This window comes from Bufo bufo, chromosome 10 (genome assembly GCF_905171765.1).
Source record: "Bufo bufo chromosome 10, aBufBuf1.1, whole genome shotgun sequence".
In the NCBI taxonomy this organism is placed as follows: Eukaryota; Metazoa; Chordata; class Amphibia; order Anura; family Bufonidae; genus Bufo; species Bufo bufo.
This window is the reverse complement of record NC_053398.1, coordinates 105,049,400-105,077,143: the sequence shown is the minus strand read 5'-3', so window position 1 is coordinate 105,077,143 and position 27,744 is coordinate 105,049,400. Positions and strand designations below refer to the sequence as shown.

General features: G+C 43.4%; 1 protein-coding gene across 1 annotated transcript in view; it reads left to right on the top strand.

The window, feature by feature from the left end:
• LOC120980070 (5-hydroxytryptamine receptor 3A-like) overlaps window positions 1-27,744 on the top strand; it is a 56,427-nt gene that overhangs the window by 9,753 nt on the left and 18,930 nt on the right. The window contains exons 2-3 of the mRNA XM_040408938.1: window positions 9,770-9,930; window positions 20,108-20,152. Of these exons, the coding sequence (XP_040264872.1) occupies window positions 9,770-9,930; window positions 20,108-20,152 (206 nt within the window). The remainder of the gene's footprint in view (window positions 1-9,769; window positions 9,931-20,107; window positions 20,153-27,744) is intronic.

Below are 27,744 nucleotides of genomic sequence, written 5' to 3'. Positions count from 1 at the left end.
ATGGCCCCCAAGGTCTCCCGATCTGACCCCCTTAGACTTTTATCTTTGGGGTCATCTGAAGGCAATTGTCTATGCTGTGAAGATACGAGATGTGCAGCACCTGAAACTACGGATACTGGAATCCTGTGCTAGCATTTCTCCTGCGGTGTTGCTATCAGTGTGTGAAGAGTGGGAGAAGAGGGTTGCATTGACAATCCAACACAATGTGCAGCACATTGAACACATTTTATAAGTGGTCAGAAACTTGTAAATAACTCATGAAAGAATAAAGTTACGTTAAAACCAAGCACACCATTGTTTTTCTTGTGAAATTCCCAATAAGTTTGATGTGTCACATGACCCTCTTCCTATTGAAAAAACTAAAGTTGGATTCAAAATGGCCGACTTCAAAATGGCCGCCATGGTCACCACCTATCTTGAAAAGTTTCCCCCCTCCCATATACTAATGTGCCACAAACAGGAAGTTAATATCACCAACCATTCCCATTTTATTAAGGTGTATCCATATAAATGGCCCACCCTGTACATTGGTAAATCATGCTTACATTATTACACTCTGAGGCCTCATGCACACGACCGTTGTGTGCATCCGTGACCGTTGTGCCGTTTTCCATTTTTTTCGCGGACCCATTGACTTTCGCATCCGTGATCCGTGTTTCCTGTCCGTCAAAAAAATAAGACCTGTCCTATTTTTTGGACGGACAACGGTTCACGGACCCATTCAAGTCAATGGGTCCGTGAAAGAACACGGATGCACACAAGATTGGCATCCGCGTCCAAGATACGTGGCTGTAGGTTACTTTCATACAGACGGATCCGTGCTGCACCTGAGGGGTTAATTGTGCATATCATAGCCCCCTATAAGAGATCAGGGGCTGCCAGGCAGCAGGGGGCAGACCCCCTTCCCTCCCAGTTTGAATATCATTGGTGGCCAGTGTGCGGCCTCCCCCGCCCCCCCCCCCTCCCTCTATTGTAATATCATTGGTGGCCAGTGTGCGGCCCCCCCCTCCCTCCCTCTATTGTATTATCATTGGTGGCCAGTGTGCGGCCCCCCCGGCCCCCCCTCTATTGTATTAATATCATTGGTGGCCAGTGTGCGGCCTCCCCTCTCCCCCCCCCCGATCATTGGTGGCAGCGGAGAGTTCCGATCGGAGTCCCAGTTTAATCGCTGGGGCTCCGATCGGTAACCATGGCAACTAGGACGCTACTGCAGGCCTGGTTGCCATGGTTACTTAGCAATATTACAATATTAGAAGCATCATACTTACCTGCTGCGCTGTCTGTGACCAGCCGGGAGCTCCTCCTACTGGTAAGTGACAGATCATTAAGCAATGCGCCGCACAGACCTGTCACTTACCAGTAGGAGGAGCTCCCGGCCGGTCACAGACAGCACAACAGGTAAGTATGATGCTTCTAATATTGTAATATTGCTAAGTAACCATGGCAACCAGGCCTACAGTAGCGTCCTGGTTGCCATGGTTACCGATCGGAGCCCCAGCGATTAAACTGGGACTCCGATCGGAACTCTCCGCTGCCACCAATGATCGGGCGGGGGGGGGGGAGAGGGGAGGCCGCACACTGGCCACCAATGATATTACAATAGAGGGGGGGGGCCGGGGGAGGCCGCACACTGGCCACCAATGATATTACAATAGAGGGAGGGAGGGGGGCCGGGGGAGGCCGCACACTGTGCCACCAATGATATTACAATAGAGGGAGGGAGGGGGGGCCGCACACTGGCCACCAATGATATTCAAACTGGGGAGGGAGGGGGGTCTGCCCCCTGCTACCTGGCAGCCCCTGATCTCTTACAGGGGGCTATGATACGCACAATTAACCCCTTCAGGTGCGGCACCTGAAGGGTTAATTGTGCTGATCACAGCCCCCTGTAAAAGATCGGGTGCTGCCAGGCAGCAGGGGGCAGTCATGCACACAGTTCGTAGTATATTCTAACTAGAAGCGTCCCCATCACTATGGGAACGCCTCTGTGTTAGAATATACTGTCGGATCTGAGTTTCACTATGTAACTCAAATCCGATGGTATATTCTAACATAGAGGCATTCCCATGGTGATGGGGACGCTTCAAGTTAAAATATACCATCGGATTGGAGAAAACTCCGATCCTATGGTATATTCACTCCTGACTTTACATTGAAAGTCAATGGGGGACGGATCCGTTTGCAATTGCACCATATTGTGTCAACGTCAAACGGATCCGTCGACATTGACTTGCATTGTAAGTCAGGACGGATCTGTTTGGCTCCGCATGGCCAGGCGGACACCAAAACGACTTTTTTTTCATGTCCGTGGATCCTCCAAAAATCAAGGAAGACCCACGGACGAAAAAACGGTCACGGATCACGGAAAAACGGGACCCGTTTTTGCGGACTGCAAAAAAAAACGGTCGTGTGCATGAGGCCTGAAGGGAAGAAAGGTGCGCCCTTCCCATCACTTCATGACCCAAAGAAGCATAACGACTACAGTGACCATTACTATTACTCTTATGCTCTCCCCTGCTTTCCTCTCCAGGGCACACTATATCATCTCTAATCATAACCAATGATATGATTCTCTGAAAGAACAGACTAATGCTCTAATGGTCCAGATTCAATTGAGCATATGCAGAGCATTCAAAAATAAAAGTAAAAACAGGCACTCACCATCTGGTAGGATGTATAAATTGTTAGTTTACTCAATGGGATTAATATAGTCAATACAATATATATGTATATATTAAAATGTCAATACACTGTAGATCAAATAAAAACATATAGCCTCTAACTCCTAGTTTCTTGCTTGCTGGTATATTCCATTCGGAGTATACAATTAAACTGACATATGTTATGTGATACAATCAATATATAAACCTTGTGCATAAATAGTTGCTATGTGCTCCTTAAATTATATCGAACTGTGAAAAACCATATCATAGATAGTGTTTCAAAAGTATAATCGCCACAATTCCTGTGTGATTAGTGAAAATAAAGTATCCACGGTAAAATAGGTATAAAAATATAAAAAATATAAAGGTTGTTCGGTTTGGTTGTTCGCGGATGCAGATGGCAAACGGAGCATTAGCCGAGTTTTCAACAGACCCATTGAAAATCAATGGTTCCGCAGAAAATCACGAAAAACGGCGCAACGGACGCGGAATAAAACAACGGTCGTGTGCATGAGGCCTAAGGCTTGTGAGAGAGGTTCAAAGAGTGCATTAGATTCTATATACAGCTTACTGTATTTACATATTTAGAAAAACAACCCGGACAGCCCCTTTAAAAGTATAGACCCCCAGGAGAATGACAGTCAGAGTGTGACATCAGACAAGTTGTACAAAGCATCAATTTTCAACCTGACATAATTTTGTTAAACAGGTTTGTCCACTTATTTTACTTACACCAGACTATTCGTTAAGCACGCTAGCACACCTCCCTGCCAGAATTTTGTAATATTTGTAAGAAGCACCAGAAGCTCCACTCTCCATGAAATGACTCCACGCAATATTTTCCTCCTGATCTCAGTCATCCAATGGAGTAAGTCACTTAATATTAATTATTGGACATGTAGAGCTTGTTAGTCAGGTCTCGCATCACTGCATATTATAGGGGCAAGGGCAATTTATTACCCTTTTTTCTAGTTTGATATAATACACAGAATCACAACATTTTATGTTTTCTTTGGATTTTGGATACTATGCAAGTGTAGAGCACCTATCTATATTCTGGATTCTCCACTAAGACTGCACTCTATAGAGGCCTGGCAGTGCCAATGACTCTCCTTCAGTGATTTTATGTTGAGCTGTGATATGACTTACATCCAATTTTTAGGGAAAAGCATTTAAAATTCACAGGGAGTGTTAATTTTTTTGGTAGTTAAAATTAGAAATTGTATGTTAATAGAGTAGTGTGTTTTTATTGTTAGTAAGCTGTACATCACTGCCTAAATATACTGAATATACGTATGCAGTTGTTTCTGTACACAGAAACCTCTCCAAAAGACGACCAGCACTCTAGAAGACCAACTTTCAATGCAATTTGGGGTTTTGGGAGTTTTCACTGTACATATTCTACAGCTGCAGTCCTGGAGGTTGGTGCTTGAAGGCTAAATATTCAGAGTTTTTGCTTGGATTTTTTTTAATTCAGAAAATCCCCAGTATAATACAGTTCTAGAAAGGTGAATGAGATTTGCCAAATCTAATGTACATGGTGCATATTTTGTACACAAGGAAATTGACCTGCGATGGGGCTTTTAAAATCTGCACAATGGCACTTGTTTGTGTAGCTTCGTGGCTGATGTGGTGTGGTTTCCCCATTGACTTCAATTGGGTTGTTAAAATACAGAAAAAATCCAATAGTGTAGATTTATGTGAGGTTTTTATTGTGTTTTTCATGCAGATTTTCTGCATACAAATCTGCACTCTGTACAGATATCCTTAGGGTACAGGCACACAATCAAGTTTACTGATGCAGTTTTGGAAGCCAAAACCAGGAGTTTTGTCCTTAATACGTTCTCTCCTTTTATGTTCCACACCAGATTTTGACTTCCAAAACATAATCTGGAAACCTGACTGTGTGGCCGTACCTTTCACAATATATGGTATACACTGAATGTAAATCCTCAAAATATGCAACAGTAGTATGCCATACATTGCCTACTTGGTCTGTTTGACTATAGGTCACTATTGGTGACTAACTATAAAGGAAAGAGAAAAAAATGCAGCAGCAGCACCCTCAGATAAAGTACAATAATGCCAAAAATTATAGTGCTAATGCTACGCTTATTTATAAAGTGAGATGCTTGGCCAATGCATTTTGTACAAAACCATCTGAGCCTGTCTGCCGAACGTCAAGGCGATCTCTGTTAGACGGGTCCTAACACTAAATACTACCTGTTATGCGCCATAATGGCCGCCATAAAGTTCAGGGAGTGTTGGATCCACATGCATGCTGGATCCACTCTGCTTTTTAACATTTTTGGTGCCATAATGGCCTCCATTACAAGGGATGCAGGTACTAACATGCATGCCGAGCCCACTCTATACCTTTCCTTGTGCCGGACAGCTTCCAATGAATGTAGTGAGAGCAGGCTACAGCTTTATACTGAAAATAATTAAAATCAGCCTATGGGGCAGACAGGCTAATCAGGAGTGCCACATCTCCAGCATTGTAAATCTGCAAAAAAAGGGGGTTAGTCAGCACCTCCCAGGGCGCAGAGTGGATCCAGCATGCATGTGGATCCAACCCTCCCTGAACTTTATGGAGGCCATTATGGCGCATAACAGGTAGTATTTAGTGCTAGGACCCGTCTAACAGAGATCGCCTTGACGTACGGCAGACGGGCTCAGATGGTTTTATACAAAATGCATTGGCCAAGCATCTCACTTTATAAATAAGCGTATCATTAGCACTATAATTTTTGGCATTATTGTACTTTATCTGATTTGCAGGGTGCTGCTGCATTGTCTTTTTTCCTCTAGGTCTTTGCCATGGCAGCGTGCACCTGCGCACTGGGAGGTGCTGACTAACCCCCTTTTTTTGTAACTATAAAGGAAAGGGATTTTTATAAAAACTTAGTGGCAATCCGCTTAGGTTGGGTTCACACTAGCGTTGGGGATTCAGTTATGGCTTTCCGTTATAACATGGTTATAACGGAAAATAATGGAATGCCTACAAAATGCAAAACAGAAGCCTTTAAACGGCATTCCGTTTGCTTTCCGTTCTAATAGAAGTTTATGGGAAAGCATAACGGATCTGTCTGGTTCCGGTTATGCAAGACGGAAAACAAAGTCCCGTCGACAGGACTTTGTTTTCCGTCTTGCATAACGGGACCCAGACGGATCAGTTTTGATTCCCATAGACTTCTATTAGGACAGAAAGCAAACAGAATGCCTTTTAAAGATTTCCGTTTTGCATTCCATCATAATACAAGTCTATGGCCAGAAGAATGGATCCGTCCTTCCGTCTTATGGATTCCGTTATTTTCCATTATAAGGCAAAGCCATAACGGAATCCCTAACGCTAGTGTGAACCCATTCTTATTGTGTGCTGGGAGTTGGGTTACCACCTCATTGATCAGTATACAAAGAACTCCAGCACATTCCACATGATATGCAGGTTGTACTTGTACACCAGTCTTCTTAATAAATAACAACAATCTGCATATCACGTGGAATGTGCTGGAGTTCTCTGTCTACTATAAAAAAAAGGGCTTTATGAGGGATCGGTCATGTCAAACTAATTTAATCAGTTTCTATAAGGAGGTAAGTTCTAGACTTGACAGTGGCGAATCAATGGATGTTGTATATCTGGACTTCTCCAAAGCATTTGACACTGTACCACATAAAAGCTTAGTATAGAAAATGAGAATGCTCGGACTGGGAGAAAACGTCTGGATGTGGGTAAGTAACTGGCTGAGGGATAGAAAACAGAGGGTGGTTATTAACGGTACACACTTAGATTGGGTCACTGTCACTAGTGGGGTACCTCAGGGGTCAGTACCTATTCTTTTCAATATATTTATTACAATAAATACAATATATATTTTCAATATATTTATTAATGATCTTGTAGATGGCTTGAACGGTAAAATATAAATTTTTGCAAATGACACTAAACTGTGTAAAATAATTAACACAGAAGAGGACAGTATACTGTATATATACAGTACAGACCAAAAGTTTGGACACCCCTTCTCATTCAAAATTTTTTCTTTATTTTCATGACTATGAAGGCATCAAAACTATGAATTAACACATGTGGAATTATATACATAACAAACAAGTGTGAAGCAACTGAAAATATGTCATTCTAGGTTCTTCAAAGTAGCCCCCTTTTGCTTTGATTACTGCTTTGCACACTCTTGGCATTCTCTTGATGAGCTATAAGAGGTAGTCCCCTGAAATGGTCTTCCAACAGTCTTGAAGGAGTTCCCAGAGATGCTTAGCACTTGTTGGCCCTTTTGCCTTCACTCTGCGGTCCAGCTCACCCCAAACCATCTCGATTGGGTTCAGGTCCGGTGACTGTGGAGGCCAGGTCATCTGGCGCAGCACCCCATCACTCTCCTTCATGGTCAAATAGCCCTTACTTTCAAAGTTTTTCCAATTTTTCGGCTGACTGACTGACCTTCATTTCTTAAAGTAATGATGGCCACTCGTTTTTCTTTACTTAGCTGTTTTTTTCTTGCCATAATACAAATTCTAACAGTCTATTCAGTAGGACTATCAGCTGTGTATCCACCTGACTTCTCCTCAACGCAACTGATGGTCCCAAACCCATTTATAGGGCAAGAAATCCCACTTATTAAACCTGACAGGGCACACCTGTGAAGTGAAAACCATTTCAGGGGACTACCTCTTGAAGCTCATCAAGAGAATGCCAAGAGTGTGCAAAGCAGTAATCAAAGCAAAAGGTGGCTACTTTGAAGAACCTATAATATGACATATTTTCAGTTGTTTCACACTTGTTTGTTATGTATATAATTCCACATGTGTTAATTCATAGTTTTGATGCCTTCAGTGTGAATCTACAATTTTCATAGTCATGAAAATAAAGAAAACTCTTTGAATGAGAAGGTGTGTCCAAACTTTTGGTCTGTACTGTATATATATATATATATATATATATATACTACAGAGGACAGTATACTGCTATAAATGGATCTGGATAGATTGGAGGCTTGGGCAGAAAAGAGGTAGATGAGGTTTAACACTGACAAATGTAAGGTTATGCACATGGAAAGGAATGATGCAAGTCACCAGTACATACTAATGGTAAAACACTGGGTAACACTGACATGGAATAGGACTTAGGATGTTAAGTGGACAGCAAACTAAGCTGTAGAAACCAGTGTCAGGCAGCTGCTGCCAAGGCCAATAAGATAATGCATCAAAAGGGGCATAGATGCCCGTGATGAGAACATCGTCCTGCCACTTTACAACTCATCAGTCAGACCACACATGAAGTACTGTGTACAGTTCTGGGCTCCTGTGAACAAGGCAGACATAGCAGAGCTGGAGAGAGTTCAGAGAAGGGCAACTAAAGTAATAACTGGAATGGGGGGACTACAGTACCCAGAACTTCCTGGTCAGTCTATCACACAGGAAATAAATGTTCAGCCAATCACTGGTGGAGGTGGGTCACTGCTGTGATTGACCTTACAGGCAGTTAGGAATCATAGAACTAATCATTTCAAGGGATTTTTCAGTAACATTGATTTTTAATCAAGTGCCTGCAGCCTGCCTCCTGAAATAGAAGATTTATACTTACCTGCTTCACATCACTCCAGTCCTCCACACTGTCTCCGCTTTCTCCAACTCTTGGTCTCTGCACTGTTTACATCCGGTGGCGCATGGGAAAGGTCACATGCACTGCTTCAGCCAATGACTGGCTCCAGTGGTGATGTGAGCGTAAGCAGCATGTCAAGTGTTTCATTGGCTGGAGTGGCGCGTGTGACCTTATCCATTTGCCACCGGATGTAAACAGTGCAGGGATCGGAAGATGGAGCAAAAGGAGCACCGGAGTGGCATGAAGCAGGTATGAATCTGCTATATTTGGGGTACATGATTAAAAAGGGGTTTTCTGGGAGTAGAAAAATGATGGATGATCCTTAGGATAGGACTTCAATATCAGATCGGTGAGTGTACGAATTTCGGCACTTGGGCTAATCACCTGCTTAAAGAGGCTGTGGTGCTCTATTAAGTGTTGTGGCCTCTTTCTAGGCCAATGACATCACGTTCATTGGTCACATGACCTATGTGCCGCTAAGTACTGTTCAAGTGAATGGGCCTGGGCTGCAATACCAAGAACAGCTGCTATACAATGTTTATAAGATATGCTTGATATGCTGTGAGCGAAGCATTGCAGTCTCTTCAAACAGCTGATCGGTTAAGAAGCCAGGAGTTGGACCCCCACCAATAAGAAACTGATTACCTATTGACCTATCCTGAGGATAGGTCATCAATAGTCTACTCCTGAAAAACCCCTTTAAGCCTCATGCACACGTCCGTGGAACACGGACCGTGTGATACCGGCCTGGATTTCTTCTGAGTGCAGGAGCGCACGGCGTCATTGGTATGACGATACTACACTGGTATAGATCATACCAGTGTATTACTGTACAGCGGCGGCAGCAGGAAGCGCACGGCGTCATAGCAACCAATGACGCCGTGCGCTCCCGCACTCAGAAGAAATCCAGGCCGGTATCACACGGTTGGTGTTCCACGGACGTGTGCATGAGGCTTAAAATTAGAAAAGTCAGACAATTAACATTTAATTTTAACAACTTCATGAATTATAATGATTTTACGGTAAGTATGAATGATTAGTATGTCATTTTGTGTTTTTACACTGAGCAGTTATTGTTATGATTTCAACATATCGTAAAGATTGCACAGAAATCTGAACAGGACTTTAGGTTTCTTTTTTTTTTTTTTTCTCAATTTTCTTCTCAATGAGTTCAAGGGAGTGGAGTATCATGCAGGAACTCCATGCGCCCCTTGTATGGTGATTCTGTGAGGCACCATACTCTTTCCTAGAAGCACATTTGTTGGAGAAAACTTTGCCGCTGTACAAAATCAGAGACACACAACAGTATAGTATGTGCCCATAGCAATCTTTGGACGTCATATGACAACATGGATGTCTCATACAGCCACACCCTCTCATTTTCAGACATTCAGAATGCAATATTACCTGACAAACAGCTGCCATACTCTTCCATTAAGAATCTGACAGCAGTAATTATCTTTCCTTAACTGGTCTGTTCTTCTCCTAGGTACATGCGGTGGTGATGAACTGAACTGTAGTTTCTTCAATTTAGCTAAAAACCTGTCCAATAATGACAATATTCCAGGACCTGAAGTTCGTCCAGTACAGGACTGGAGAAGACCTACCACAGTGTATATTGACCTGAGTTTGTATACTGTTGTCAGCTTGGTAAGATGCCATATTAGTATTTTTTATATATTTAGACTTCCCTTTGTTCCCGGGTTTTCCAGTCCTTTTATATTGATGCCCTATCCCCGGGATAGGGCATCAATATCTGATCCCCTGCAACCCCGATGCTCAGATGACTGCAGTAGTGTCAGTGCCATAACTACAGCTCCCATCCACTGTGTGTAGTTCACACTTCAATGGTAACAGAGCTGAAATAACCATCTCCATCCATTGTGTGTAGTGGTGTATCTACCATAGAGGCAGACCACACGACTGCTATAAGGCCCTGTGGAGATTAGGGGCCCGACATGGAACTGCTTCTCCTGTTCCAGACATAGATTCACTGCATTTTCCATCAGTCACTACTCGAGGGAGGTCAGTGGAAAGAAATTCTTTACAGTTTCGATTAAAATCAATGATAACCGTAAACCTTCCCTTATCGGTGTCAGATGGTGGTTACATACACATGGTGCTATGGGATAAAAAAAATTGGCTTGTTATGAGCAAGCCTAAAAAATTATCCCTTTTAACTGGGAGCAGCAGCAGTACGTTGTGGATGTGGAAAGGGTAGGGTAATAAGAGGCAAGTGGCCGCAATCGTAGTGGCAGCAGAACAGCATAGCATGGATCATACAAGGCAGTAGGTCAGATGTCTATGGGTAGTAGTACTAATAGTAGTAGTGGTAGTAGTGGTTGTAGTGGTAGTAGTGGCAGATACATTGAATTAATAGTGGTGGCAGTAGGGGATTAGCAGCAAGCAGCAGCCATATCGCACATGTTGGCAGGCAGGCAGCAGCATGATGGAGACAGCAGCAGCCTTACGGAAGATGATGGTAGTTAGGCAGCAGCAGTGGCAAAAAGGTGATAGTAAAATGTGGGTGGCAGCAGCAGCCAAACAGAACATGATGGTAGGCAAGCCGCAGCAGTGAAATGATGGAGGCAGTGGCAGGATGGAGGCAGCAGTAGCCTTTCAGAACATGATGGTAGGCAGGACAGCAGGCAGACAGCAAGAGTGGCAAGATGAGGCACCGTCAGCAAAGCCATATCTATTCATTGGCCTCAGCCAGAGGAAAGTGAAAATCCTCCCCAATCCAGGCTTGGTTCCTTTTGACAAAAGAGATGTTTTGGGCACTGGCTGAAGACAATTTGGTCCATTTGGGTGTCACCACACCTCTTGCAGCGCTGAAAACTTTCTCCAAGATGACAATGGGGGCTGGGCAAGAAAGAGAGCATTCTGTGCCCGTTCAGGCCATTATTCCAGTCTGCCTGTCCAGAAATTCATGGCGTCAGGGAACAAGGTATGTGTCGGAGACATGCCAGAGTGTACAGTCGTGGCCAAAAGTTTTGAGGATGACACAAATATTAGTTTTCACAAAGTTTGCTGCTAAACTGCTTTTAGATCTTTGTTTCAGTTGTTTCTGTGATGTAGTGAAATAAAATTACACGCACTTCATACGTTTCAAAGGCTTTTATCGACAATTACATGACATTTATGCAAAGAGTCAGTATTTGCAGTGTTGGCCCTTCTTTTTCAGGACCTCTGCAATTCGACTGGGCATGCTCTCAATCAACTTTTGGAGCAATTCCTGACTGATAGCAACCCATTCTTTCATAATCACTTCTTGGAGTTTGTCAGAATTAGTGGGTTTTTGTTTGTCCACCCGCCTCTTGAGGATTGACCACAAGTTCTCAATGGGATTAAGATCTGGGGAGTTTCCAGGCCATGGACCCAAAATGTCAACGTTTTGGTCCCCGAGCCACTTAGTTATCACTTTTGCCTTATGGCACGGTGCTCCATCGTGCTGGAAAATGCATTGTTCTTCACCAAACTGTTGTTGGATTGTTGGAAGAAGTTGCTGTTGGAGGGTGTTTTTGTACCATTCTTTATTCATGGCTGTGTTTTTGGGCAAAATTGTGAGTGAGCCCACTCCCTTGGATGAGAAGAAACCCCACACATGAATGGTCTCAGGATGCTTTACTGTTGGCATAACACAGGACTGATGGTAGCGCTCACCTTTTCTTCTCCGGACAAGCCTTTTTCCAGATGCCCCAAACAATCGGAAAGAGGCTTCATCGGAGAATATGACTTTGCCCCAGTCCTCAGCAGTCCATTCACCATACTTTCTGCAGAAGATCAATCTGTCCCTGATGTTTTTTTTTGGAGAGAAGTGGCTTCTTTGCTGCCCTTCTTGACACCAGGCCATCTTCCAAATGTCTTTGCCTCACTGGGCGTGCAGATGCGCTCACACCTGCCTGCTGCCATTCCTGAGCAAGCTCTGCACTGGTGGCACTCCAATCCCGCAGCTGAATCCTCTTTAGGAGACAATCCTGGCGCTTGCTGGACTTTCTTGGACGCCCTGAAGCCTTCTTAACAAGAATTTAACCTCTTTCCTTGAAGTTCTTGATGATCCTATAAATTGTTGATTGAGGTGCAATCTTAGTAGCCACAATATCCTTGCCTGTGAAGCTATTTTTATGCAACGCAATGATGGCTGCACGCGTTTCTTTGCAGGTCACCATGGTTAACAATGGAAGAACAATGATTTCAAGCATCACCCTCCTTTTAACATGTCAAGTCTGCCATTTTAACCCAATCAGCCTGACATAATAATCTCCAGCCTTGTGCTCGTCAACATTTTCACCTGAGTTAACAAGACGATTACTGAAATGATCTCAGCAGGTCCTTTAATGACAGCAATGAAATGCAGTGGAAAGTTTTTTTTTGGATTAAGTTAATTTTCATGGCAAAGAAGGACTATGCAATTCATCTGATCACTCTTCATAACATTCTGGAGTATATGCAAATTGCTATTATAAAAACTTAAGCAGCAACTTTTCCAATTTCCAATATTTATGTAATTCTCAAAACTTTTGGCCACGACTGTAGGTAGGCCTGAACCTGGATTTGAGGTGGGAGCTTTCGGTTTGCTGATTGGCCTGAGCCTGGTGTGGAACATGGAAAAACTGCTCCATCATGTTGAGGAGACTGAACTGACTGCAGGATCTGCTGCTTGTGGTGGTGGGAGGAAGGGTGACTCTGCTGGTCTGCTGAATTGCAGAGTGTCAGAACTTTATGGCTTTAACAGGACCTGGCCATATTGCTGGGGTGCTGCCTCTAAGCTGCCGCAAAAATGATTGACCCAGTGAGACAGTTGCTGTTCCTACTGCAGGTGTCCACTATGGAGTGCAGGTTGCCTCACACCGAGAATCGCAAGGAGTGGCTCGCCTTTTCTGCGATGTGAAAGTACAAGGCACTACTACAACGGGATGGCAGCAACTTCACCACCAGCAACAAGGCCAGGTTCTCGTGGATAAAAGTTTTTTCATGGTCAAATGTCATGGTTATAGATGTCTCACGATTGAGCAAAGGAAAAGGAGGAATCTTAGCAGGAGAAGTAGGTGATGATGATAAAAGTACTGTATCGCTTGGGGGTGCAGGTTGGCTGCCACAAAGAGGACCAGGAGAAGGACAGACTTGATCTGATTGGGAATGCTAGCCAGTTGTATATTCCCAAAAGAACCAGTGATGCCGCATCATGTCCTGCAATAGACCTCTGGTACCTATGATTGTGTTGGAACAGCCATGGCTTATTTTAATCCAGCACATCTTACACACGGCTGTGTTTTCATGTGCCTTGTGGAGAAAAAAATGCCATACAAGAGTAATTCGCACAGAGCTACAGGCAGTTCAGCTTGGCTTAGCGCTGGCACGTTTTGGGCCTAACTCACCCAGAGTGTCACCGTCATCACCAGACCCTGAAGCAGATGTGGCCCTGGTGTTCTTTGGGAGGTATGTCGCCCCTGCTCTTTATTGCTGCCGCTGCAATGGCCAGGTACAGGTGGATAAGATTCTGTATTTGTCGTGACGCCAATTGCAGCGTGTGCAGGGTCCTATTCCAGGGCCCTTCCAAGGTGTTATAACGCACGTCCCAGATTAGGAATACCAGAGTGGTGTAATGGCCTATAATGTCTCTGTAGTTTTATGGTAGTTGTGTCACGGTGTCTCCTACCTGGGTACGGCCTGGGTACAGCCGGACTCCGGGCTCACTTCCAATAAAGTGTAGTGACAGTAGGAGTAATAAAGGAACTTTGAAGAGTAAATGATGTCCAGACCTTTAGATGAAGTTCAAACGTTGCTTTACTTGAAATAACTTGCATCCAAACAGTATACCGCTTTGGTCTCTTGGTCTCAGCAGGTTTTAGCAATGATTGGCAGGAATGAGTACTTCTGCTTTAAATATGGAGCTTGCAGGATAAACGTCTGCTTGGTAGCTCTGTAACTGTGGCAGGATTAGCTTCTGGACTTATCTGCAACTTCTGCTGTGTGAGGACAGACTAGCTGAGGAGGAATAGGCTTCTCCTAGGACTCTGGACTTATCTCAGAGATGGATTCTCAGGGGATACTTTCTTCCTGGAACTCTGGAGTTTGGCTGTAGTTTCTGCTCTCTTCATCCAGCACAGCTGAAGGTGCTCAGACTGGGTATATGGCCACGTCTCTTGCGGAGACGTGCCCCTGCTTTCTTCCCTAAGGAGGGAGTACTACTCAAAACCCTCCTTTCCCCAACAGGGGGTAAACTGTATCTGGCTCTGTTTTTTCCCTCCCTTGCTGCAGGAAGAGGGACTCGCCCACCTCTCTCCAGAAGGAGGGGGCAGAATAGAACAGGAAAGTTCCACTCTGAAATGCCATAACATTAAGACTATCTCTGCCAATGATGCTGCCACCCACTGTTAACCAGGATAATTACATGAACCATTGCATTTAACATAGTTTTATATGTATATTTCTGGAGGACATAATGTAAATTATATCAGATGACATTATAAGAGGCGCTTAGAAGATTAGTAGCGGGATAGAGGAGTGTAGTAACACAACTCTGGGGTGTTACACCTCCACCACCCGTCTCCACTGTTGTTGCCTCCTCTTCAGCACCCCATTCTGGCTCCCAGGTCCTGTCTAGCACACAATCGTCATCTGAGTCCTCGCCCTCCATGCCCCCCTCCCCTGCTCTGCATTTGCCCCAACTGCCACTGCCCCAATGCCAAGAGTCTTGGCTATAGATGCTACTATTACTCCCTCCAACACGGCTATGCATGGAATCTCCGGCCTCCTCTTGAATCCCTTACTCAGGGCAGGCCAAAAGCTGACTGCTCTCACACAAGTCGTTATTAAGGAGACACTGTTGACTGTCTGCCATAGTGTGGGTTGGGGTTTTCTTGCCACTTCTTAGAAAAAAGGGAAGGTACCCCACTAGGAAGGGGCAGTGAGCACAGAGAGGACTCCACTTGGCCTGCAAGGAGGAGGAGCAGGAGGAATGCCATAACCCCTGGCTTCATGACAAGGTGTCAGACTCAAAGTCACCTCCACGTCATCCGGCTGCGACTGAGAGGATTAGTGAGCCATCCAATCCACAATCTCATCCCCTTCTTCTCAACGTGTTCTGCCTTTCCAAAACCAAGGACAACTGCAGCCTACTAGTACTAGTTCTTCTGTCTGCTACCCTGCACATTTTAAGACACGTACAGTACAGACCAAAAGTTTGGACACACCTTCTCATTCAAACAGTTTTCTTTATTTTCATGACTATGAAGACATCAAAACTATGAATTAACACATGTGGAATTATATACATAACAAACAAGTGTGAAACAACTGAAAATATGTCATATTCTAGGTTCTTCAAAGTAGACACCTTTTGCTTTGATTACTGCTTTGCACACTCTTGGCATTCTCTTGATGAGCTTCAAGAGGTAGTCCCCTGAAATGGTCTTCCAACAGTCTTGAAGGAGTTCCCAGAGATGCTTAGCACTTGTTGGCCCTTTTGCCTTCACTCTGCGGTCCAGCTCACCCCAAACCATCTCGATTGGGTTCAGGTCCGGTGACTGTGGAGGCCAGGTCATCTGGCGCAGCACCCCATCACTCTCCTTCATGGTCAAATAGCCCTTACTTTAAACGTTTTCCCAATTTTTCGGCTGACTGACTGACCTTTATTTCTTAAAGTAATGATGGCTACTCGTTTTTCTTTACTTAGCTGCTTTTTTATTATCATAATACAAATTCTAACAGTCTATTCAGTAGGACTATCAGCTGTGTATCCACCTGACTTCCCCTCAACGCCACTGATGGTCCCAACCCCATTTATAAGGCAAGAAATCCCACTTATTAAACCTGACAGGGCACACCTGTGAAGTGAAAACCATTTCAGGGGACTACCTCTTGAAGCTCATCAAGAGAATGCCAAGAGTGTGCAAAGCAGTAATCAAAGCAAAAGGTGGCTACTTTGAAGAACCTAGAATATTACATATTTTCAGTTGTTTCACACTTGTTTGTTATGTATATAATTCCACATGTGTTAATTCATAGTTTTAATGCCTTCAGTGTGAATCTACAATTTTCATAGTCATGAAAATAAAGAAAACTCTTTGAATGAGAAGGTGTGTCCAAACTTTTGGTCTGTACTGTATATGCTGGTTTTAAAACCTTGAACTGTGTGGAGATTAAACAACATGGCTTTTTATTTCACGCTATCGCTCACAGATATTTTTGCACGCTACTAATTCTGAAAGTGCACCTTCCTGCCTGCCGCAGCACTGATTGGATCATACAGGCTGTCTCTTGGCCTGTGCGCCAATAAAGGCAAGCCCTCCCCTCCCCCACTTCCTCTTAGGGTCATGTGAGCATCCTTCTTTTTCCTCCCTAGTGCTTTTCCCCACGACATCCTCAGTAAAATGGTTCTATGCCGAACCTGAAAACGAACCTGGTTTGTTATAAACTGGTTTGCTGATCTCTAGGCGTTATATTTGTGATGCACCTGTTCCACTTTTTCCAACACAGAAGTCAGGTAAAGTGAATGAGGTGGAGGGTAGCTTACATTTTTTTTATTAAAACTTTCTTTCTTTCACTTAAAGGGGTTCTGCACTTTGTTTTAACTGATGATCTATCCTCTGGATAGATCGGCTTCTGATCGGCGGGGGTCTGACACATGGGACCCCTGCCGATCAGCTGTTTGAGAAGGCAGCGGCGCTCCAGTAGCGCCGCGGCCTTCTCACTGTATCAACTAGCCTGGGCGGGCTAAGCTCTGTTCACTTGACTGGAGCTTAGCCGCGCCCACGCTAGTTGATACAAGTCGTGACGTCACTCGGCCGTCGGTAAACAGTGAGAAGGCCGTGGCGCTACTGGATCGCCGCTGCCTTCTCAAACAGCTGATAGGCGGGGGTCCCGGGTGTCGGACCCCCGCCGATCAGAAGCTGATGATCTATCCAGAGGATAGATCATCAGTTAAAACAAAGTGCAGAACCCCTTTAAACCCCCCTTAATGACCAGACCACTTTTTACACTTCTGCACTACACTACTTTCACGGTTTATTGCTCGGTCATACAACTTACCACCCAAATGAATTTTACCTCCTTTTCTTCTCACTAATAGAGCTTTCATTTAATGGTATTTCATTGCTGCTGACATTTTTACTTTTTTTGAAATTAATCAAAATTGACCGAAATTATTTCAAAAAAATGACATTTTTCACTTTCTGTTGTAATTTTTTAAAAATAAAACTACATTTCTATATAATTTTTTCTCAAAATTTATTGTTCTACATGTCTTTGATAAAAAAAATGCAATAAGTGAATATTTATTGGTTTGGGTAAAAGTTATAGTGTTTACAAACTATGGTGCAAAAAAATTAATTTACGCACTTTGACTTTCTGAGCACCTGTCATGTTTCCTGAGGTTCTACAATGCCCAGACAGTAGAAACACCCCACAAATGACCCCATTTCGGAAAGTAGACACCCTAAGCTATTCGCTGATGGGCATAGTGAGTTCATGGAAGTTTTTCTTTTTTGTCACAAGTTAGCGGAAATGGAATTTTAAATTTTTTTTTCTTACAAAGTGTCATATTTTGTTATATTGATTATGACATCCACACAATTGCTACCTTCTGTGGGATGTCTATTGTGGTACTTGTGGTTCGCTGCGGGCATCCTCCACCGTATGCATTTTTGCTGGGGATCGCCATTAGCAACGGGCCACAAGTGCAGGATTTGCTCCCCTATATATATGCACGACTGCATGTGGGTTTGAGCACCTCCTGCTAATACCATGCTAGTCTTTTCAGTTTGTGTATATATAAAGTCTCATATTCCACTAACTTGTGACAAAAAATAAAATTTTACATGAACTCACCATACCCCTCACGGAATACCTTGGGGTGTCTTCTTTCTAAAATAGGGTCACTTGTGGGGTATTTATACTGCCCTGGCATTTTAAGGGCCCTAAAGTGTGAGAATTAGTTTGGAATCCAAATGCGTAAAAATGCCCTGTGAAATCCTAAAAGTACTCATTGGAATTTGGGCCCCTTTGTGCACCCAGGCTGCAAAAAAGTGTCACACATGTGGTATTGCCGTACTCAGAAGAAGTAGGGCAATGTGTTTTCGGGTGTATTTTTACATATACCCATGCTGGGTGAGATAAATATCTCTGTAAAAGACAAATTCTCCAATTTGTTTTATACAAAGTTGTCATTTTACAGAGATATTTCTCACACACAGTATGGGTATATGTAAAAATACACCCCGAAACACATTGCCCTACTTCTCCTGAGTACGGTGATACCACATGTGTGACACTTTTTTGCAGCCTAGGTGCACAAAGGGGCCCAAATTCCAATGAGTATCTTTAGGATTTCACAGGGCATTTTTTAAGCATTTGGATTCTAAACTACTTCTCACGCTTTAGGGCCCCTAAAATGCCAGGGCTGTATAAATACCCCACAAGTGAACCCATTTTAGAAAGAAGACACCCCAAGCTATTCCGTGAGGGGCATGGCGAGTTCCTAGAATTTTTCTTTTTTTGGCACAAGTTAGCGGAGAATTATTTATTTTATTTTTTTTCTTACAAAGTCTCATATTCCACTAACTTGTGACAAAAAATTAAATTTTACATGAACTCGCCATGCCCCTCACGAAATACCTTGGGGTGTCTTCTTTCCAAAATGGGGTCACTTGTGGGGTATTTATACTGCCCTGGCATTTTAGGGGACCTAAAGCGTGAGAAGTAGTTTGGAATCCAAATGCGTAAAAAATGCCCTGTGAAATCGTAAAGGTACTCATTGGAATTTGGGCCCCTTTGCGCACCTAGGCTGCAAAAAAGTGTCACACATGTGGTATTGCCGTACTCAGGAGAAGTAGGGCAATGTGTTTTAACAATGTTTGTGTTTAGGCTGTGTTTTTCCACACCACTCTTCTCACTAGAAGGTTCTAGTTCTGATTAAAAACAAACTGTTGTCTGCAGCTAGGGACCAGTGTTTAGTAGGAGAGAATCTGGCAGATGCAGATAAGGACCAGTGTTTAGAAGGAAAGACTCTTCCAGACTGCACAAGTGACCAGAAGAGAAAGCTGAGATGGGGATGCTGAGCCGCACACCCTAGGATATCAGCCCTGTAGCCAAGGAGCCAGTCGGAAGACGCTGGGCCACCAACCTCACAGTTTGTTTGTTTTTTGCCTTCCTTTGGATCAATTTGCAGGATAGTAGGCTGAAATGGATAGACGGATGTCTTTTTTCAGCCTTACAAACTATGTTACTATGTAACCTTTGTCCAGAGTACCAGCCTTCTTAGGCTACTTTCACACCTGCAGCAGAGTGATCCAGCAAGCAGTTCCGTCGCCGAAACTGCCTGCCAGATCCTGCAAAACGTATGCCAGCTGGATGCATTTTAAGACTGATCAGGATCCTGATCCATCTTACAAATGCATTGCAAGAACGGATCCGGCTGTCCGGTATTTTGAATGCTGGATTCGGCACTAATACATTCCTATGTAAAATAAAATGCCTTACTCTATGCCGGAAAAGAAAAACGCAAGTGTAAAAGTACCCTTAGAGGGGCAGCTAGCTCAGGTTTTTCCTCAGCATGAGGCTACATTCACACGAACGTATTTTGTTTTCGTGTCCGTTCCATTTTTTTTTGCGGATTAGATAGGACCCATTCATTTCAATGGGTCCGCAAAAAATGCAAACAGCACAGCGTGTGCTATCCACATTCGTATGTCTGTTCCGTAGCCCCAGCATTCCATATGATCATTTGGGGGACCCTGATGTACATTTTGCTTCATGCTAACACCATAAATGCTACAGTACTTACTGTTGGCTATTTATGTAATTAAGTATTCTTTTCTTGTTTCAGGACACAAGTCTTCAATCTTTAGTAACCTATATCTGGTTCAGTATGGTAAGTAAAGAGTTAACCTTTCACCCATCATATCTTATGCTAATTACTTTGTCATACACCAATCAGTCATATCATTAAAACCACCTGCCCAATGTTAGCTTGCTGTTTCCGTGTTGGAGATGATTGCTCAGTACTGCTTTTCATTGTTGGTGAGGATTGATGAGCAGCAGTACTGGGCAAACCTCAAAAACACAAAGAAATGGTGCTCACCATGAGCAATCTTCACCAACACTGGTGACATCATCTGCATCTCCGGACTCCTGTCAGTAACTGGTTGATGGTTCCAGGATAAATCCTTGTAGGGTGATGCAATTCCAGGCAGCTTTTCCTCCTATTACCAAGGCTCTTCACCCCAAACCCTGCATCTTACAGTCCAGGTCTTCAGTATTTCACTATGTAGCGGCTCCTCTCTACTAAACTTAGAGACAAGGAAACCTGAGGAAGAAACTTCTGCAAGGGGTAACAAATTCCCAGCCAGCGACTGAAGTGCCAAGATACTGCTAGCGGGACAGCTTCTCAGACTGCCTTTTGCACATGCGCATTTGGTAGCCCAAGACAATTCCAGATGCCCTTGGATTGGCCAGCTCTGCCCACGTGAACAGGTTTGGCCAATTTGAGGCCAAGGCTGGATGAGTAGAAAGTTTCTTGGGCTACCAATGGTCCACTGCTTAAAGGGTTAAAATGTATATTATGAAGTTATAATTCACAACAAGGAGAGTTCCAGAATTTCATCAATTATAACAGAATTCTGAGACAACCATTGAGGAGAAATATGTATATAAAAGAGCACAATGGAGTAGACACCTGCTCTTACAAATAAAGCTGGTTTGAGCAAGTTTTCACATAGGGGCAATGAGGAGTTTGCCTCTTAGGACATATTTCAACATGAATACTGCTAGTCTCATTCTGAAATACACTGGAGCCGCTCCACGGCTTCCTCAAAAAAGGTAAAAATGGAGTGAGTTAAAAATGTTGAGACTCGGTTTGGTCGGGAAAACCCCTCCGTCTAAACTATTTGGGGGAGATTTATAAAGACTGGCGATTTCTGAGCCTGTCTTAATATCCTCTTCTCTGCTGGAGGATGCGCCTAATTTATGACGAGGAGCACTCCTCTTCCTGCAGTCTGTGCGCCTAACCAGAAATCTACGATAACTCAGGGCTGCCATAGATTTCTTGCTTCACGCCTATGCCACACTCCCTTTTAGAAAAGTCTCAAAAACAGTGAAAAAGGGAAGATCCGAAAATATTTTAATAAGTCCTCAGAATAGCTCATCAGTATCTGATCTGTGGGAGTCCAACACCGATCAGCTGTTTGAGAAGGCACCAGTGCTTGCAGTAGCATCACGGCCTTCTCGCAGCTTTGCCAAGGCTATTTGACATTGCGTTCATTGGTCACATGGCCATTGAAGTGAATAGAGCTGAGCTGTGATACCAGGCACGGCTGCTATACAATGTACAGCACTGTGCTTTGTGATACCACTGTTTTCTCAAACAGATGATCAGCAAGGGTCCAGGGTGTCAGACCCCCACCGATCAGATACTGATGATCTATCCAGAGGACAGTTCATTACTTAGTAAAAAAAATAAAATAAACTCTTGGAAAACCACTTTAAAACGCACAATTTAAAGTAACAGATGCAGCAGGTCTGCTATTATGTGAGGTATCATCCTCAAAAAACTGGAAGAAATTAATGTCATCTACATTACCTCTTCAAAACGGCTATTAGTAGAGCTGCCCTGAATATAGAACAATTCCATAATCAAACTTCAAAATAAATAGCAGACTCAATTCGCAGATTAATTGGAAATATTTTGGCCAAGGGCTTTATTAGGTAACCTTACTTATGTAACACCCCAGAGTGCCAAAACAGCCATTTTTTTGGTCAACTTGCCTCACAAAAAGTTTAATGCCAAGCAATATGAAAATTGTATGTACTCTAAAATGGTACCAATCAAACGGTCACCTCATCCTGCAATAAACAAACTCCTACATAAGACAATCGCCCAAAACATAAAAAAAATACGGCTTTCAGAAAATGGTAACAATGGGGGCATATCGCTAGGATATATGGTTTGGACACACCATTGTCTGAGATGACACAACCCCTTTAACAGAAATAAGAAATAGACATATAAGTGCAGCGACCTGGCCACAGGGGACAGTGAGTGTTACGGTGGTGTGCCGAATGGGAGTAGTAGTTGTACTCACAGTTACCAGAGCCTCCCTGGAAGTGAAGAGGAAGACAGCACCAAATCCTCCGCGGCACTCTCTATTGCAGGGAACAGCAGCCAGATGGAAGTTGAAGTGTCCTTGATGGTAATAGGTGTAAGGTGCTTTTGCGGCTGGGCCCCTGTGTTTGTGATGCCAGCACCGCTAGGTGCAAATGTTGAGAGTAGTAGAAAGGATGAGGAGTCAGTTGTAATAAATAGTTGAACGTTCACTGAATCAATTGTCTTCAGGTAGTCAGTACAGCTACAGTTCGTTTGCACTTTAGCTTTACAGGCGAAGAATAATTAGATTTACTTTAATTCAATAAGGGTGTTTCTCCCTCGTGGCAGGCAAACTCTCTGCGACATTATTTGGAGGATGCTCTCCTGAAGTATTCAGATTCACTATATCCCGGAAGGCTTCTGAAAATAGGATAATTATGGCCTTTAATCATTCAGTCGTGTCCAGGAACTTGGAAAGTTACTCTTGGTCACTTGTGCTTGTGAAGTCCATATGCCAGACGCAGCTCTAACCTACACTAGGCTTACTTTATATTTAGACGTAGACTTACTGTCCAGTGCTAAGCTGCTGTAACTACTCTTAGTTTGTCCTCTCCAGGATTGATCAGGTCCCGGAGGAAAGATATTGCAGCTACATCGTGGATAAAGCCTCTTTCTCTCCTTCATTAACTTCCTTCTCTCTCTGACTCTCACACACTGACTAACTACTTCCTTTCTGTTCTGTCCAAGTAATGACAGCACCACCTAGAGGTGAATAGATGTAATGACAATGCCAGCCTGATAAATAGGAAATACCATACATTGCAAATGCATTAAAGCGAACCTTTCACCAGGATTTCACCTAATAAACTATTACCAGTACCTTATAGATTATGCTCATTCTGTTTAAATGCATTCTTGTCCCGCTTTCCTGGGATGTATATTGATGAAAAAAACGACTTATAAAGTCCTTGTCTCCAGCTCCTGCAGTCACGGTGGAAGTCAAGGGGGTAGCCCTTCCCTCACTCCGGGCTGTACCTCCCCTGCCCTAATCCCTCCTCTAACTAGTGAAACTGACACCCGGCTCAGTCGCCGGGACCGCGCTTGTACTGGCGGCGCATGCGCCGTTGGTCTCAGTAGCAGCGCGATCCCGTCTATCGCGCAGACTGAAGCGCGATCCTGTAAGTGAATTGCGCATGCGCCGTCCGTCCCCGATGCCTCCCTGTCTTCTATTCAGGCGCGCACCTGAAGAACAGAAGACAGGGAGGCATCGGGGACGGACGGCGCATGCGCAATTCACTTACAGGATCGCGCTTCAGTCCGCGCGATAGACGGGATCGCGCTGCTACTGAGACCAATGGCGCATGCGCCGCCAGTACAAGCGCGGTCCCGGCGACTGAGCCGGGTGTCAGTTACAATAGTTAGAGGAGGGGTTAGGGAAGGGGAGGTACAGCCCGGAGTGAGGGAAGGGCTACCCCCTTGACTTCCACCGTGACTGCAGGAGCTGGAGACAAGGACTTTATAAGTCGTTTTTTTCATCAATATACAGTATAGACCAAAAGTTTGGACACACCTTCTCATTCAAAGAGTTTTCTTTATTTTCATGACTATGAAAATTGTAGATTCACACTGAAGGCATCAAAACTATGAATTAACACATGTGGAATTATATACATAACAAACAAGTGTGAAACAACTGAAAATATGTCATATTCTAGGTTCTTCAAAGTAGCCACCTTTTGCTTTGATTACTGATTTGCACACTCTTGGCATTCTCTTGATGAGCTTCAAGAGGTAGTCCCCTGAAATGGTTTTCACTTCACAGGTGTGCCCTGTCAGGTTTAATAAGTGGAATTTCTTGCCTTATAAATGGGGTTGGGACCATCAGTTGCGTTGAGGAGAAGTCAGGTGGATACACAGCTGATAGTCCTACTGAATAAACTGTTAGAATTTGTATTATGGCAAGAAAAAAGCAGCTAAGTAAAGAAAAACGAGTGGCCATCATTACTTTAAGAAATGAAGGTCAGTCAGTCAGCCGAAAAATTGGGAAAACCTTGAAAGTAAGGGCTATTTGACCATGAAGGAGAGTGATGGGGTGCTGCCCAGATGACCTGGCCTCCACAGTCACCGGACCTGAACCCAATCGAGATGGTTTGGGGTGAGCTGGACCGCAGAGTGAAGGCAAAAGGGCCAACAAGTGCTAAGCACCTCTGGGAACTCCTTCAAGACTGTTGGAAGACCATTTCAGGGGACTACCTCTTGAAGCTCATCAAGAGAATGCCAAGAGTGTGCAAAGCAGTAATCAAAGCAAAAGGTGGCTACTTTGAAGAACCTAGAATATGACATATTTTCAGTTGTTTCACACTTGTTTGTTATGTATATAATTCCACATGTGTTAATTCATAGTTTTGATGCCTTCATAGTCATGAAAATAAAGAAAACTCTTTGAATGAGAAGGTGTGTCCAAACTTTTGGTCTGTACTGTACATCCCAGGAAAGCGGGACAAGAATGCATTTAAACAGAATGAGCATAATCTATAAGGTACTGGTAATAGTTTATTAGGTGAAATCCTGGTGAAAGGTTCGCTTTAACTAAATAGGCAGATGTTTAAAGTATCCCTTTTACATACATATGTGGGACGCTGCATTAGGTATTGCTGCGTCTGTAACTACCTGCTCTATAAAAATACAACATGACCTATCCCCTCAGGTGAATGCCATAAAAAACAAAGCAGACATTTTTTGGTCCCCTTGCCCCCAAAAAAGTGTAATATTTAATGATCAAAAAATTATATACACCCAAAAAATGCAACAATAAATATGTCAACTTTCCTGCAAAAAAGGATCCCCTACACAAGATGATTGGCATAAAAATAAAAAAAATATGGCTGTCAGAAATGGAAACATGATTTAAAAATGCTTTTTTATGTTAAAAAAATAAATAAAAATAGACATATTGTCACAGTGTAGTTCACTGTGACATAGGTTACCGTGTTGCTCGCTTTAGTAGCTCTTGGAAGTACTGGCTGCGGTGAATGCCGTGTAGGCTGATTACCTGATGAACAAACGAAACGCTCATTCATCAGGTACTGTAATTTGATCGTTTGTGCGCACATAAAAAATAACATTTACTGTTAGTAGATTGTGCTGTGTAAATAATCATGATCTGCTGCCGGCAAACAAGTAGTCAGTATGGGGAAGAACAATGACATGGGATCACTGCTCCCCATACAATGGAGATCACTGCATGTAAATACAGTGTTCTCCTCCGTTAAAGAGCAGGCAATTGTCGGGAAGGAACGCTTCCTTCTCAACAATCTCCTGCTCTGTCACTCTGTGTAAAGGGACCTTAACAGATTCGGTTATCAACTACAATGAGCTGCTTAATGAGAACAATCTGATATAGAGCAGTGCACAATACCGTTCTGTTTTGCACACAGTATTGTGTGCTAAACTGCAAATATTAATTAGCTTGAGCCCGAAAAATGAACAAGTAATATTTATTTTTGGTAGCTGTAGAGTGGGCCCCTAGAATGATTTCCACGGGTGGGTCCTAGGCACCCCAGTCTGACATTGATGACCTTACTCAAGCTTCCTTCACACTTGCATTTTTGCCTGATCTGGCAGAGATCAGCAAAAAACGCTTCCGTTACTGATAATACAACCGGCTGCATCCATTATGAACGGATCTGGTTGTATTATCTTTAAAATAGCCATGACAGATCCGGCATAAACACCATTGAAAGTCAATGGGGGACGGATCCGTTTTCTATTGTGTTCATTTTGCTCTGCATCCCATGACGGAAAGAGAACCACGGCTTGCTGAACTGAACTGCCGGATCTCATTACCGGAAAAGTTAAACGTAAGTGTGAAAGTAGCCTCAGGCAGGACTGATATGCAAAAAGTTTTTGTTCTAGGAAAGGGACAGCCACCCAATACCCTACCCACTTAGGTTTTTTTGTTGGTAGCAGGGCATGCTTATTTGAATATATACAGTATATGTTTGTTTAGGTCACAAAGGAACTACAAACAGGGTCAACCTCAAACAGAACCTTGGAAGTAGAGGATAACTATGTACCAGATACATAGGGCCATTCTGATTACATGACCTCAGTCAGTGTTATCAGCTCAAGAAAACATTTCTTTAAAAATATGTTAAATAAAAAACCCACAACTATTATTGTGCTTTCTTGCTTTCTGAGCCAAAATTTATTACAGCCCTATCTGGTTCCAGTTATTAAACTGTTGAAACCTCTCAAATCTAGTTTTAATGCTATCTATGATCTTTGATTCAGGAGAAGGGATTAGCCATCATGTCTTTCTTGGAAAAAATCCAGGGGGAAGTATTTACTTTCATAAGACTTCCCCTGCAAGATCTCGCTTCTTATCACGACGGCAAAAGAGAACCCTAATAGCTATTGCTAGGTGACTGTCCCTTACCTAGAGCTAAAACATTTTGCAGATCATATATTTCTACAAACTGTGCCATTTATGGCTATGGACTTCACTGCAATTTGGTGGGATTAGAAGTTTTGGGTACCCTTCCACACTTAAAGTGTACCTGAATTAAAAAATTAAATTAAATAAAAAAGTTTGCATAATAGCTTTGTTCTTTGTACAATCATAAAGCCTCTTTTAGCCATATTATTCCATGTTTCAGCTGCACAGCTAGATGAATTTCTCTCAGAAGCAGTGTCTGTCTCCCTTCTGCCAATACTGTATGCGGTGACCTCACATCCCTTACTTCCGATTATGTTTATCTTTTTCTAGGGGATTCACAGAACCGATAAGGAGGGATAAATCACACTTATAGAAAAGCAGGAAGCTCCTACTCCGTGTAGAAGCAGTTGTTTTATCAGGCTCAGGAACTAGGGTAGCTCTGACATGCCCCCACTTCCTCTCAGCCATTTTCTTAGTCTCTGCTACAAGGGATGAATCCTGCCTGACAACAGGCAGTGGAATGCAACTTAGGTGGAAGTGAGACCCCTAGTGGTCATGACTTGACAGCTTTTTCAGGTGGATGCAGAAATATTTTTTAAATGAAATGATTTAGAAATGAAATTGTGTTAACGTACAGTGACTCTTTAAGAGACAGACTGTTACTTCAGTGATCCTGCAGAGGGTATTGCAGAGCTACTGAGAACATTGTAGGCAGAGAAACAGAGTTATTTAGAGAAAGAAATTGCACTTCTTTGGCCAAAAAGTTTTGGGACTCAGAGGGGATCTGTATACCAGCTGCACCCCCTATACACAGCCTTTGAGAAAGCTGCCTCTGTAACATGCATAGCTGCCAGTCAGTGACAATCCCGGTAAATTTGTGCTGCCCCGGGCCAAAAATGTATGTGGCTAACGCAAACCCTGCCCACAAGTGGGTGTTTCTAGG